Source organism: Natrix helvetica (assembly GCF_964273705.1).
Source record: "Natrix helvetica genome assembly, chromosome: 4".
Taxonomy (NCBI): domain Eukaryota; kingdom Metazoa; phylum Chordata; class Lepidosauria; order Squamata; family Natricidae; genus Natrix; species Natrix helvetica.
In genome coordinates, this window is record NC_138550.1 from 47,137,420 (window position 1) to 47,152,870 (window position 15,451).

The 15,451-nt window shown below is 35.6% G+C and overlaps 1 protein-coding gene across 1 annotated transcript in view; it reads right to left on the reverse strand.

Annotated features, from left to right (window-relative positions):
* Positions 1-15,177, reverse strand: part of SAMSN1 (SAM domain, SH3 domain and nuclear localization signals 1) — a 38,542-nt gene extending 23,365 nt beyond the window's left edge. Inside the window, exon 1 of the mRNA XM_081949895.1 lies at positions 14,979-15,177. Coding sequence (XP_081806021.1) covers positions 14,979-15,035 — 57 coding nt within the window. The 5' untranslated portion in view covers positions 15,036-15,177. The remainder of the gene's footprint in view (positions 1-14,978) is intronic.
* Positions 15,178-15,451: the final 274 nt, after the last annotated feature.

Here is a 15,451-nt window from a genome sequence, read left to right on the forward strand (position 1 = left end):
TTAAAACTTACCTAGTTATGTTATTTTAATTCTCTATGTATCTCACAAACATTTTGAAAGATATAGTATTAACAAGCTTACTCTGGCTTTGTAAAAGTGCTATTGAAATTGGTAAAGAATGAATAAGATAAGTATTTAATAGTTTGCAGTTTTGGTAAATATAGTATTTATTTTAGAAAGGATTGGCTGCTGAATGGGCCATGATCTTATTGAGCCTTAAAGCAAAAAGCAAAGATAGCTTGTGTTCATCTTTGAATAGGGTGATATTTATCCATAGATTTTATCCTTTATATGTACCAATTCTAATTTAGCAATACAAACAAATATATATGATCACCAGATCATCCATACTTACTAACAGCAGTTGGGACCAGCAACTCCATTGCTAAGTGACACAGTTGTATAGTGAAACATCACATAACTGTACTCAACAAATCGCTATATATGACATCACATGACTAAGACTTGCAACTTTCTGTAGTCTTACTTATTGACCTCAGAAATCAGTTGTGAAAGTCGTGATCATGTGACTGTGTAACACTGCAATCATCATAAATGTCTGCTGGTTACAAAACCACCTATTCCCAAACATGTGGCTGTAACAGCCACAAATTTGAAGATTGTTCATAAATCTCTTTTTTCAATGCCATCGTAACTTCAAACAATTACTGAACAAGCAATCAGTAAACAAGGATTAGCTGTAGTCATTTTTTTAATCAACATAAATGTTCCTTTGAAACTAAGATAATATCCTCAGACTTCAGTCCTTCCACATTTACTTATTTATGCTTCAATTTTATGGCCTGGATTGCTTTTTTATTGCAAAATATCTGACTATCATTTTGTTTATTTAAGACACCAAACAGTGCTGAATGTATATGCTTGACTGAAGACCTGAGATCAGAATAAGGCATCAAAATACTTCTCCGAATCATCTTCCACATGACAATATAGCATCTAAGAATACAGAATACTAAATGGCAAAAGATGGATACAAGATATATTTTGTATCTGATATATCATATTTCAGCCTTTCAAAATAGCTATTTTACAATTACTTTTCTTTCCAGCAGAAGGTGTAAAGACGTAGTAAACATTTTTCTCCAAAAGACAGGCCTATATTATTATTTTGTGAAATAGTTAGGAACTGCAGTGGATGTTTTGACTGATAATCATATGGCACATCTTTTACTGCATGTCCTCTGCAGGACAATGAGGTAAGTTTCAGTTTATTATTGCACGAGAGATGGAAACATTTTCATTTTGCTTTAAGCTTTTTCTTTTGCTTTAAGTGAGTTCTGAGCAAAGTTTGCAAGTTTTCAACAAAGTAAATTTGAGTGAAAAACAGCTGTTTTGTGAAAATGGCAAACATAATTTTGCTTTCTTTTTTCATTTCTTTCCCAAATTACATTTTAGTTACCTGAAATCACGTTTTACTGTATTGATGCTTTATGTTGCTTTTATTATATTCCATATTTTATATAACAGAAGTTTCTAATAATTTACTGATGTACTAATAGAAACTGATGCTGGGTTCTATTAGAGATAAGTTTATTTCAAAAAAATGATTATTATTTTATTTATATATGAATATGATTTTTGTATTGGCTAGTTCAGAAACTATATCAAGTTCAAACCTCCAAGAACACATCTATTTCCAGCTAATTCAGAATAGTATAAAGAACTGAAAGTATGCATATCTAAGGAATGCCATGTTTTGACAATGAAAGCCATAAAATGATCTAGGAGAAAAATATTATCAAATATTATGCATGTCTAAATTTTATGTAGCTCAATTTATTAAAAGACTGTAGATAAAGAAATATTGTTAACAAAAGAAACAGATAATCTAATCTTAATCCCTTGTATTTTCTCCATTAAATTGTTGATAGAACTACTTGCTTATTAATAATGTATTAGTATGAATCATAATGAATCATAATGCCAGTTAATTTCTGTTCATGGAATTTAACAAAATAAGTTCTAGAAGACATTGTTCACATTACATAAAGATCCAACCTGCCCCTTCAATAACTTTCTTCATATCTTTAATACCTTGAAATAAGAAAAGTTTAAATCTGACTTTTGTTTTACTGCATCCATGCAACAATGCCCTTGACTGTAACTGATGGCCAACAATTCACTAATTCTTAGGAAGATTTTTTTTAAAGGTATGTGGATAGGGGAGAGGAATTTTACTACTTTTAAATGAATGTTTGATGCATCATTTTGGTTTACCTGATTAATGTGCACAGTAAACTCAGCCGCAAGCATTGTAATGTTTCTGCAAGCTTCCCTAAAGCAAAGCTTAGCCATTAATTCAGTGGCACATGTCAGCTCAGCAGAACAAGGTCACTCTTCTCCTTCAAGGGGAACCTTTTTAGAAATAATAAAACTGACAGAAAGATCTCTTTTGCATGCTTTATATCACCTGAGGTTGAGTGCTGCCATGAATACAGCAGGGCTTATAACAGCTGCAGCCCACAGCCCCCAAACCAGTGGAATCTAGACATTCTGTTGTCTTTAAAGTCATTATAGTTTTATGTGAAGATGTGTTATACATAATCTTCAATAAGCAAGGAACGAGTAAAGGAATAAAGACATTTTTAATTAGGATATTTGGAAGATAAGCTAATGAGTAAAATCATGTTGTAAGTAGAGTAGGAGACTACTAAGAACAAAGGGAAGGAAGGAATTTCGAGTGTGAATGATTCCACAGAGTATAAGCTAAGTGCACTGATTTGTTTTTCAAATACTGGATCAACCATGATCTTAATTCCTTTACAAAGGAAGTCATTCCAAGATTGTTAAAAGAAAAGTATTTTATCTCTTTTTTGTTTCTTCATTGATCCAGGTATTTCAAAGGCTAACTGTACTGAGCTGTCTAAGAGCTGCAGACAATTGCTTATTGATTGCTTGTGCTGTTGTCTATAACTTTCTAAGGTAGGGTGATCCTGGCTCCATAGTCTCACCCATAAACTTGGAACACAATGTAGAAGTGAAATGGAAAAAATATTTTTGAAAAAGCCACATGATCTATGGCATAATCTCCAATATGAATTTCCCAATATGTAGAGGAAGCAACCTCAGGTATATAGCATGTAACTAGCCACATTTTCTTTTTAAAATGTACACTTTTTTCTCTAACGTGATTTAATGGTCTAAAAACACAGATTTTCAATTTAGCGAAGACTTTTTCCTAGCTCTTTTGAGCTGCACAGGCATTCTGTTTTATTAATGTTTTATTTTCACAATTTTTTTTCTTACATACTTCTACTCTAATGTAATATTACATAATAAATAATGACATTTAATACCCATGTGACTTAATTTTCTAGTTCAAAAGGCCTGCTTAGCTTTATTGGGAAACCAGGAAATCTGATTTTATTCCTGGTTAATTGCTTTATTGTATTATAAAACACAAACAACACATTGTAGAATATAGATAATAATTGGACGCAGTGGTATTTATGCAATCGAAATGGTTAATACTCAGATAATTTAGATAAATTAAACTTCAAAGTTGAGGAAAAAAATTAGATTAATGTCAAATATGATTTCTAAATAATGAACATTCTTGTAATGAAGTAATGAAAACCATTCTTGCTTAAATTGGTTAAACTTCTGTTACAGTTACTACAGATTTCCCAAGTTTAAGTTCCCATTCTGATATCATTGGTAATATATCTTTTTTCCAGTATTGGGCAAAGTTTAATTATTTGAAAATCTGCTGAGAATGTTCCATTGGCCATAATCTTCACTGTTTTCTGCTGATATATACTTTTAACCCAATGATTCATTTTATTAGTATATCTGCTAGTTGTCAAAGACTTTTCTGTATCCAGAAATGTTAGAATATTCTACCCTTTTTTGTTGATGTGTTTTGTTATATTGATTATAAACTATTATCCTTAATGCTCCCTCCAAAATGTAGCCTATTTAATTCCCTTCGGGGAGAGGGGGCGGTCTATAAATCCTGAAAAATAAATAAATAAATAAATATGAACTATTTCTGCTATAAATTAATATAACTAACAGTCAATTGTTAGTTAATTTTATAAGCAACATGGAAAAACATTAATCACACCCATAACTGTTCAAGGAATAGCAAATGCAATAAAACTAATTAAATATAGAAAAGCATCAGGTCCAGATAGCCTGATAGTTAAATATTATAGAGAACTTAGGGAAGAACTGTTAGAACCATTGATAAACACAATGAGTGAAATTAAATAAACAAAGGTTATGCTACCAACATAAGAAGTATACATGGCCCTCAGTCATAAAGAAAAGAATGGCCCAAAGAAACCAGAGTCATATAGATCAATTCCTTGTTAAAAATGGATTATTAAAAAATTAGCTAATTGACACGATATCTGATGTAAAAAATGCAGTTATAGGTATGTTACAGGACATTTAAAAATAACATACTTTAATATATTTCCTGCAGATCAGTGATGATAAAAAACCCTAAGACTATTAAATTACTATGTAAAAATTCCTTAAATTAAGAACTTACTATATGGCATATAGTACGTATATAGCCGGGATGACGAACCTATGGTGCTGGCCAGCTGAGTTCAGCCTTTTTTAAAGCCATTTTTCGCCTTCCCCAGGCTCCAGAGGCTTTATAGGAGCCTGGGGAGGGCGAAAACAGCCTCCCCTGACCTCCCCCCCCAGAGGCCCTCCGGAGGCTTCAGGAACTTCCCTGAAGCCTCCGAAGGGCAAAAAACGATCCTACAAGCAAACCAGAAGTCCCTTCGGGGCTTCTTGTAGGGCCAATTTTAGTCCTACGGAGCATTCAGAACCCATCAGGAGGCTTCCCTGAAGGCTCTGGAGGACAAAAAATGACCCTACGAGCAACCCCGAAGTGATTTCTGGTTTGGTCGTAGGACTGTTTTTAGTCCTCCGGAGCTTTCAGAGAAGCTTCTTGAAGGTACCTGAATGCTCCGGAGGGCTAAAATCGGCCCTACAAGCAACCCAGAAGTGACTTCCAGTTTGCTCAGAGGGTCATTTTTTGTCCTCCGGAGACTTCAGGGAAGCTCCTGAGCCCCCGGAGGGCCTCCAGGGGAGTCAGGGGAGGCTGTTTTTACACTCCCCAGGCTCCTATAAAGCATCTGGAGCCTGGGGAGAGTGAAAAAAGCATGCACAAAATGGGGGGGGCAGCGCCTGTCATGTGCACATGTGTGCTGGGGGGGTCACACATTGCATTATGGGTGCAGCACACCCATGCATGACCCCCCCTGCACTCCCCCCACTTATGGCACGTGAGCCAAAAAAGGTTTGCCATCGCTGGCATATAGTATATGCCATGTTAATGCATTCCTCTAGTTGTTTCCCACTTACACTAAAGAATAAAGACCTATTTTCACATACTGCCAGAAGACATTGAATTAAGTTTCTTGTTTTTCTTTTTATTCTACCTTTAATTTTATGGAACTCGATAATTGAAACATTCTTCAACTGTTAATTATATAAGCAATCACAACCAAGAGGGAGCTGGGCTGATTTCCTCAACCCAAATAGCAATAGCAATAGCAATAGCATTTAGACATATTTTTGAATCTCTCTGCTAAGTGCTATTTATTGTCCACTATTTATTATGTAAAAATCTAAATATAATTAGAAAAAAAGTATATAAACATTATAAATTCTAATTTATGGATTCTCCTTTGTTACCCTGTGCCTGATATGCAAATGTATAAACATTATAATGTATTTCTGATGGCAACCCTTTAGTCGTGAAAAAAATAGTCTTTAAATTCTTATATTTGTTTTGCTGCATAATATATAGTATGTAGGGAAGCCATTTTTGCTTAATTTAGTTAAACATCTGTTGTGAATATATGCTGCTAAGTAATTTTGTGTTAGTTACATACCCCAAATATAATTATCGTAACTTATCTAATTTCTCTTATTGTGCTAAGTAATATATTCCGCAATATATATTAATATAGTACATTAGTGTAATTTAAAGGTTACCATTAGCAGTGTCCAGCAGTGTTAGAGACTAGTGGTACAAATATCATTCCTCAATCAGGATTGTGAAAGAAGAATGGAGAAGCCAGTGTGAGTTACATGCTGCAAATGAGGCAATTTACCCCTCCCCCACCATTACTAACTAAGGAAGTCACGTTAAAGAAAAAACTCAGCAGTTGTGAAGGTGGCATATAGAACCTTTTTACCAGGCTGAACGAAGAAAGTCTTTTTATGAATACATTATGAACAGGGCATATATAGCCACATATATCCATATACATATGGCACAGGTGATTACTTCAATGGGAAGAGGTTGAACACACAGTAGACTTTGGAATTAGCCCTACATCTTTTCTCTTGTGTTCAGAATTTAATCATTTTCTGTTATATGTTGGAACACAAGACAACGAAAATAATTACATAGTAATGGATGTAACTGGTATGACTTCAAAACATTAGATATGTCACCGTGAAAGACCGAAATTGGTGAATGTCGACATTCACCGGTGAATGTTGGTGAATGTTGACATTCACCGGTGAATGTCGACACATACCAATTTCGGTCTTTCACTGTGACATATATAACGAGTCAGCGTAACGCTTTACTTTTGCTTTTCAATTCGCGGCGTTCTAACCGCGGCGTTCTAACCGCGCAGGATCGCAGGTTTTTTAAAAAAAGAACTCCGCGAACAGAAGACGCTTAAAAGGAATCGAGGAGCCGAGGTATTAGGGTAAGGGTATTAGGGTAAGGGTGTCGAGAGGATAAGGACATACACCAAGCGACTATGTGAATGTCGACATTCACCGGTGAATGTCGACATTCACCAGATTTCGGACTTTCATTCACCGGTGAATGTCGACATTCACCAGATTTCGGACTTTCATAGTAACAGATATAACTATTAATTCAGTCCTCTTCACTAAGCATCATCACAAGCTTGTTACTGAATAAGCGGTCATAACACAAGGACCACCAATATAATAAATGAACATGTTTAAATACATGAGAAACATGCAATCTTATGAGGAAAATATAAATATTAAAAGGATTAATATGTTTTCATCAATAAAACAGAAAAGCCTTAGTATCCAATGTAGACATTACTGTTCCTAGACTTGCTGAAATAAATGAGAGGATAGAGTACTTTCCAGTTGGTTGTACCTAGGTATTTATGTCCAAGTTATGAAAATAGAGGAAGGTTTATGCCTTCAGTATCTTTTGATAATATATTGTAGACAAGATTAGTTCTCACCAGTTTCATTTGCATGGTGTATAGGAGACAGAAAAAAATCGAAGAAGAAAAAAAATCCTGATGCGAATAAAAAACCCACATTTTTTAATTTCATGTATTTTGATAAATACATATAAAACCCTGCGCCCAGGGTCCTGTATGAGATCGTAGAACATGTTGGATTGAAGCCAAAAATGAAAAGTTGCTGATATTTGTGATATTTTTATTTATCCCCTTTTTTCTTCATTTTCAGTGCCTGTTCTCATTTTGGTTGTACAGGAAACAGTCTTTTTTTTAACCATGCAAGCGAAGGCCTGTTTCCACAGTTTATAAATATTTCTCATACAAGCCTCCACATTCAATTATTATCTGATTTAGGTTGCTGTGCAGAAGTTGCGATGCTTTTTGAAAGGTTTTATTAAAGATGTTTCATGACGCACATTCTTGCCATCTTTACCACCAAACAGGAATATACATAGTTCCCATCTGGAAAAATATACAGTTAGTTTATCATCAACACTTCTCCTTTCATTACAGTTAGGCTAAAGCTCAAGTGAGGAAAACATACTTATTTCTTAAAAATATAAAAACAAACAGTGACTGATTTTACTTTGCCCTTTTTAACATTAAGTTTCTGACATATTTTTGCAATGTTAGAAAACTTAATTTAACCTTAGGGCATTTCTTTACGTATAACCTATAATCACCTATAAAGTGGTGATGAGTGCACTTTTGAAACACTTGAAGGACCAGATTAGGGATATATCGTCATGGAGAAAATTACCTATGTGGTTTCTAAAAGTAAAAAAAAATGACATAAGTCAACTGGTATAGGATACCTTGGATGCAATCTTAAACATGCTCTAATCTTCCGGTGTGTGCTGAATGGATCAGTACTATCTATCCTGAAACAACTATGGAGCTTTAAACTGATTATAAGACAACCTGCAAACCAAAGAAATACACTTTCTTGTGTTCTAAAAGGGTTCATATACAGAAATATACTAGGGCACTGATTTTCTTGTATTTAAATACACTTTTCTCTCTTCTGCTATTTTTTCCCTTAACTTTTTAATACCTATTATTGCTTTCATATTTTGCATTTGTTTAGGGCTTAATTACTGTGAGCCTGAAGGTTCATTCTCTGAGCTTGTGGGTTGCTTGCAAACATTTTGTTATCAGGCTAGGTAACATTTCCAGTAGATATTGGGGGAAGTCAGTGTCAGTGGTTTTCTGTTTATAAGGGCTTCAAGTGTTCAACATTCCATCAACGGACACTTTGACCTACAGAACCCTCAGAATTCAAATCAACTGCACACCCACTAACCAGAGACAGCACCGACCCTCAACCAACCCATGCAAGCCCCTCCCAACCAGCACTTCACTTCCTAATGACCCTCACCTGATGTAACCTCCCCATCACAAGACTCCCACTGATGACTCACAGACCCTCACTTGACACACTCACATCTGACAAGACCTACTGACTACACAAATGCCTTATGAACAGAAGAATAGTGACACTGACATCCCCTAAACTCTGCTGAAGATGTTACCTAGCTGGTAATGAAACATTTGGAAAGCAACCTACAAGCTCAGAGAACAAACCTTCACTCTCATCCTACACCTGAGCTACAGATATTTGCCACTATTGCTTAATAACTGTATTGTAAAGGAATCTATATTGGGATGAGAGTGACCACCTTTAAAAAAATGAGGTGGAAGGAGATAAATATACAAATTGAAAAACTGAATTTTACATGTGAAATGGGGAGAATTTTATGATTTCCAGCAGGATAATTAATTCTTTTCAAGTAATTCTTTCCTTTATTATTTTTATTGCAAAATTAAATCTACTGGGAAAAATTGTAATTATGGTAATCAGCACAGTAGTTAACATGCCACACATTTGAATAACATTTTAAAGATTTTGAACTACTTTTGGGGTTATAGTTGCAAACCTACTGCTCAAGCATACAGGTGGCCATGGCTCATATTCCTATTTTGAATGATTTACAAGGCTTTCAGGAAATCATTTGTGGAGTTTGTGGAATCTCCTTAAAAACAAATCCCCCTACAGTCTTGTGAGAAGTACTGTTTGCCAGGAGAATAGCACAATATTTCCATGAGGCTGGCAAGCTTATGCATGAAACCTGAGCCTTGCATTCCTCTGCAAAATACAAAAAGTTGAGTGCTGCTGGGCCCTGGGGTTGGGCAAGGGGCAGGCTGAATTGTAACAGTCTCTTGGCTGACTGGATGGGAAATAGGTCTTGGCCTATAGCCGGGATGGCGAACCCATGGCACGTGTGCCACAGGTGGCACATGGAGCCATTTGTTAGGGCATGAGAGGCGTTGCCCTGTCAGCTGGCCAGCACTCATGCGCACGCTGGCCAACTGAGTTCAGCCTTTTTAAAAGCCATTTTTCGCCCTCCCCAGGCTCCAGAGGCTTTATAGGAGCCTGGGGAGGGCAAAAAGAGCCTCTCCCCTGGAAGCCCTCCGGAGGCTTCAGGAGCTTCCCTAAAGCCTCTGGAGTGCAAAAAAACAGCCCAATAGGAAAACCGGAAGTTCGGGAAGTGACTTCTGGTTTGCTCGTAGGATCGGTTTAAGCCCTCCGGAGGCTTCAGGGATCTTCAGGAGGCTTCCCGGAAGCCTCAGGAGGGCAAAAAACGACCCTACGAGCAAACCAGAAGGCCGGCGCTCTGCTTGGCACATTCGTGATACCCCCTAGGTCAGTGCATGGAGCTTTGCCTGGCTGGACAGGTGGGTTGTGCAAGCGCCTGTTCCGCCCCCGCTGTGCTCCGAGCATAACTTCTTCTCCGGCTTACAAACTTTTGGAGTTTGGAAGCTGGAAAAGAAGTTATGCTCGGAGCGTGGCGGAACAGGCGCTCGCACAATCCCCCTCTCCAGTCGAGCAGAGATCCATGCACTGACCTAGGGGGTATCCTGAATGTGCCAAGCCGCAGGAGCTGGGGAGCGGGCAGAGTGCCATGTGCCTTGATGCCTCAGGGATACCCCCTAGGTCAATTAATTTGCGCTCTGCCTGGCTGGAGAGGTGGTTTGCCAGATGGCTGCTCGTGAGTGTGGTCACCTCATGGCTGCTTTGCCCCTGAGGCTGTGCCGGGCTCTTTGGGAGCCAGTTCACAAGGGAGCAGCCACCTGGCAACTCCCCCATCCAGCCAGGCAGAACACCACTCCCCAACCTAGTGGTATCCCGAAGGCGCCAAGCAATGTGAGTGCCTTTCGTCCCGTCTCCCACGGCTTGGCGCCTTCGGGATACCGCTAGGTCAGTGAGCGGTGCTCTGCTTGGCCGGAGGGGGGGTTGTCCAGTGGGCTTATTTTTTGGGGGGTGGGCTTATATTTTTGCCCATGTGAAAAATGTGGCAAGGCATTTTTTTCAGGACAGGTTGTATTTTCGGGGAAACACAGTAGTATATGCAGAATAAAAAGTGCCTCTATTTTCAACTGAAGTTAAGACACATAGTCTTTCAAATGTCATTAAATAGTGCACATTTTCCTTTTCCCTTTTGCATAAGTACTGAATGTTTCATACAACTGTTTCACAATTCCCCCCATGCTTGCTTGCTCTAGTGTGCATACACTTGTTTATTATATTTATTGTGTTGTAGTGTGAAATATTAGCCTATGAACTAACTTTCTGATCTAAAGCTCTGTCATTTTGTGTGAATTAAATTAACACACAAAAATAAAGCACTAAGGCCCATGCTATAAATAGTTAACGAGAAGTACATCTCACTGAACAGGGAGTGACTTTTTTTGAGAAAACTTTCTAAGTATTAGATTGGAAAGCAACTTAAAAACAAAGAGTCATTAAACAGAAACAAAGAGAAGGACAATAAAAGAACACTTATTGTAACTATATATTCCAAAATTTAAAAAGAGAATCAGTTTTGATAATGGTGATGGAACCAAAAAATTTACAGTGCAAACCCTGACTAGTTGGGAATATTTAGAAGGAAGGAAGTTGTGAAATTGTCCCACTCTTTTTATGACTATAGACATGTACTTAAATATTTCCCAATTTTATGGTTTTCTTGTAATAATATTGCCATGAGAAGAAAAATTGCAAAACACAATTTAACAAATAAAGGAATTTTTACTCAAACAGTCAGTACTCCATTTACTGGAGTGCTTTATACAAAGGGAGCAAAATCAGCACAAAAATGATCTGAAACCAGTAATATAATAAAGGCCACTTTATAAAATTAATTTTGCTTGAATTTTTTTCAAATATTTAATATAACACAAGTATTAAACATATATTGGGTACATACAATCTTTTTTCTGTTTATTTGGACGTTAAACAAACTAATATTTTGCAAAGAAAATGGGGAACAGAAATGCTAGATAGCCAGCCTTGTGTTTACTAAAGTAATATTTACCTTGTGGTGGCTAATTCATAGTCACATGTTAATCCAAAATCAGGTCATGTGCTGTGGTGAATGGAATTCTACCACAGTTTTTAACTTCTTCCAACATGAAAATACTCTGCACAGATCAAATATCTGAGTAGTGTTGTAGAATGCTTGCATGCCAGCCTACCGTAACTTTAAAAAAAAGATATCACATCTGAGGTGGGTAAAAATAACAAAGTCAAAGCTGAGGGAGGGGAAAACATTTGTTGACTTATTTTCATTGTACATACTGATCCTTTCTCATTAGGGTTGGAATGTTTCAATTTGAAAACTGGCTTGTTGGCCATATCTTTTGTATGCCTAAAGACCAGAATCCAAAAAAACTGCATTATATTGAATACCTCCTAAGGAAAGAGGAAACAAAACTGGACTTTGAAAGCTTGGCGCCAAACACTTAAGGAAAATCTTAAGATTATTGACGTCCCTTGGGACAATGCCGAAGATTTTGTGAAGGATCAAAACCATTGGAAAACACTTGCTGCCTGATGTGCTTGCTGCCTACACAGGACCTAATGATGATGAATAAAGGATTTGAAAGAGATGCTTCATAACATATACTAGCACAAATGTAGAAGTTTTTAATCATTAAAATAATCACACAACAGTCGCAAAAGTTACTTCTTCATTAATTCAAAGAAAGGCTTTTATTTGCATCCCTATATGTTAAGAAGCAACTCTTTTGAATTCTGGAATATCCTAGAATTTGAACTTGTTCATTATTTTTCATATAAGATTAAAAACTCTTTCTATAAGTTAAGGAAACTAAGATAGAAGTTATGCACGATTTAAGATTTGTATTATCTATATATTTGCTCTACTGCATAACAAATATATAGTTGCTTCCGCCTTTTAGGATTAACCAGCAATAGTAAAAGAAAAAGTAAGAAATATATAATAGACTAGCTCTCTGTGAAGGATGAAGGCCTTGGAAAAGATATGCAAATGTTGTGATGTATCTATATAGAGTACACCCAATGATGTCAAAGATTGTGCAATTTATGTGACACTCTATGGAAATGAACATTTACATTTAGAGAAGCAGGATAGGAAGAGTATTGACACCTTTAATTGTTAGCATTGGAAAAGACTCTTGAGAATACTGTGGTGCATCAAGGAAAAAACCCAACAGATCATTGAACAAATCAACCCAGTTCTCTCTTGAGGCACAAAAGATCAGACTCATACTTTCCTACTTAGGAAACATTATGCAAAGACTCAGCTCTCTAGAAAAGGCTACAATTCTGAGAAAGGTAAAAGAAAAAAGAAGAAGAGGATGACTAACAGCAATATGTATGGCAAATGGCACATACAGATGTATTGGAGATAAGGACACCTTTTCTAATAAAAATATAACTGACATACTGAAACATCAAGATCCAGATCCATTATTTGTTATGTGAGTGAAAAGTGTCTGAGGTCTGAACTTTCTTGTGCCATTAAATTTATTATTTCCAACAATACCATAGTTTTAATGGTGGACTATCAGTCACAGTGATAATTTCAGAAGAGACAAGATCATCTATAATCTTAAGAAATAATGCAGTAACAATTTGATGTTTATTACATACACATTTAAACATATAATTATATTTTAATGTATAACTCAAAGTGATGTTATAACAGAGTTTTAAAACGGAAGAAAATTGTTTGTAGATATTAGATTAAGCATATTTCTGTAATACAGAAAGTTATTATATCAGTAAAAAAGTGGGAAAGATGAATCGGTGATAACAACAACAAAAACAACAACAACAACAACAGCACAACTTCTCTCTCTTCCTTATTCATTATTCAAAGTTGAGGGCAAAAGCATACCATAATCACATTTAAAATGTACTAATTTGAAGGAGATATATCATTCTAATGTTCAGATCAACAAATTTAAATTCTGTTAATTTCCTGATGATTAAAAATAATGATATTTCTTTAAGGCAGTCAGGTTACTAGAAAGGTTCCAGAAAATAAATTATCACTGCAGTGATAAATTAAAGACAGTTATTATCCACGCATTTTAAATTTTAAAACAAAATTGTTTTAGCATTATATAACTGCTCATTTGTTGACTATAACAGTTCTACTTCTCTATTGTTAAGCAACATTAAACTAAATGAAACAAACACAAATTTACTGGTTTACATAAATTAGCTAACTCCGGGTGAGGTAGTGAGCAGAGTTCCCATTTACATGGCTAATAATTTGCATAATATTTTCTAACACAATAATTTCTGAATAGTTGCTAACTTTAGAAATCTATGTATACCGTCCCTATATTTATAGCTACATCATCTTTTTTCCATACACACATGCACGCACGCACACGCACACACAGAATGTCCCTCTAATTCACCCTTTGACGTGTGATCTACTCTGTGATTGAACGCAAGACTGAAAATTTAAGTTTTTCAATAAAGTAATAGAATTGAATGCATAATAATAATAGATAATAGTATGAAAAGTAAGCCTCTTTTCTGTAATAGGGCTGGAAATCAATGTTTAATTATTCTTTTTGTAATGTAATGTTTAATGACAAAGAACAGCTCCCTATGTAAGAGTTGAAAAGGTAGAAAAAAATCTGATGCTCTTAAATTGCTGCAAAAGATCATTTGTATCACAGAATGTTAGCCTACAAAAGTGTATAGACCATAGGTGATAATAAGGGGAGGTTAAATTTATTACCTATAGAATATGTATCTACAATATAGATTATGGCTAACAACAAAATGTTGTTGTTATGACTCCAAGATTCTTGCATTAATCAGCTTATTATATGTAAAATATTGAGAATGTTGATTTGTATTTATTTCATGCGTAATAGTTTTAAATCAAATTAAGATTGGTTTTTGGTAAAGATTTTTTTTTATCTCTGTGCTCGACTGAGAATGAATATTTTGTAATTCCAGAGACTATATGAAAGCCATACACTCAAACTCACAAACCTGTTTTTGAAAAAGATATTCATTTGAATGATAGATTAGTACTGGTAAATGAAAGACACACATCTCTTTGAATTAAAACAATGGTACGTTTTCTAGACTTGATCGATCTTTTAGCAGAAAAAAATAACAATTTATAGCAATTTTTTCTCTCTTAATATTTGAGAATGAAGTGAAACATTTTACTTATCAACATACAACGATGTTTGCCACCCAGTTTAATGTGAGCAGCAGTTCATGAAAATCAACATAGTGAACCTATCTACAGTCTTAGTGAATGAATAAAATGTGCAAAGCTTTTGAAGCCTGTAATTGTAAAACTATATACACTACGCTATCTCAAATATCTTAAGACTGATTTCTAATCAGATATTCAGCCTTCAAATGTTAACATTTCTTACCTTTGTTTTTTGTGATTTCTCCTTATCTGAAACATTGGAAGGTTTTCTCTTCAACATCTTAAAATTCAGATTTATTAAATGTTACAAGGCAAGTGTTACTTGTTTGTTCTCAGACCCCAAACACTACTAAATGATATACACATAGCACAATCAGCTAAATAAAGCTTCCTTATTCTATTTAGGTTGTGGCTCAGCTCTGTCAAGATCTTCAGTTGATATATTCAAGACAGGAAGGAAGACAAAAAGAGAAGTAAAAAAAGAAATGGGTGAAGAAATAAAGGCTTAGGGTACTTTATCAACACGAACCTTTCAACTTCAACATTTGCGCTGCAACATTTGTTTTAGGATAACTTTAACAACAGTTGGCTGCATCTGTACAGGCAGCATTTAATGGAAATGTGATCAGTTAAGGAATCAGAAGTCCATTTTAACAACGTTATCATTCATGTAGAACAGCAATCTATAATCAGCAA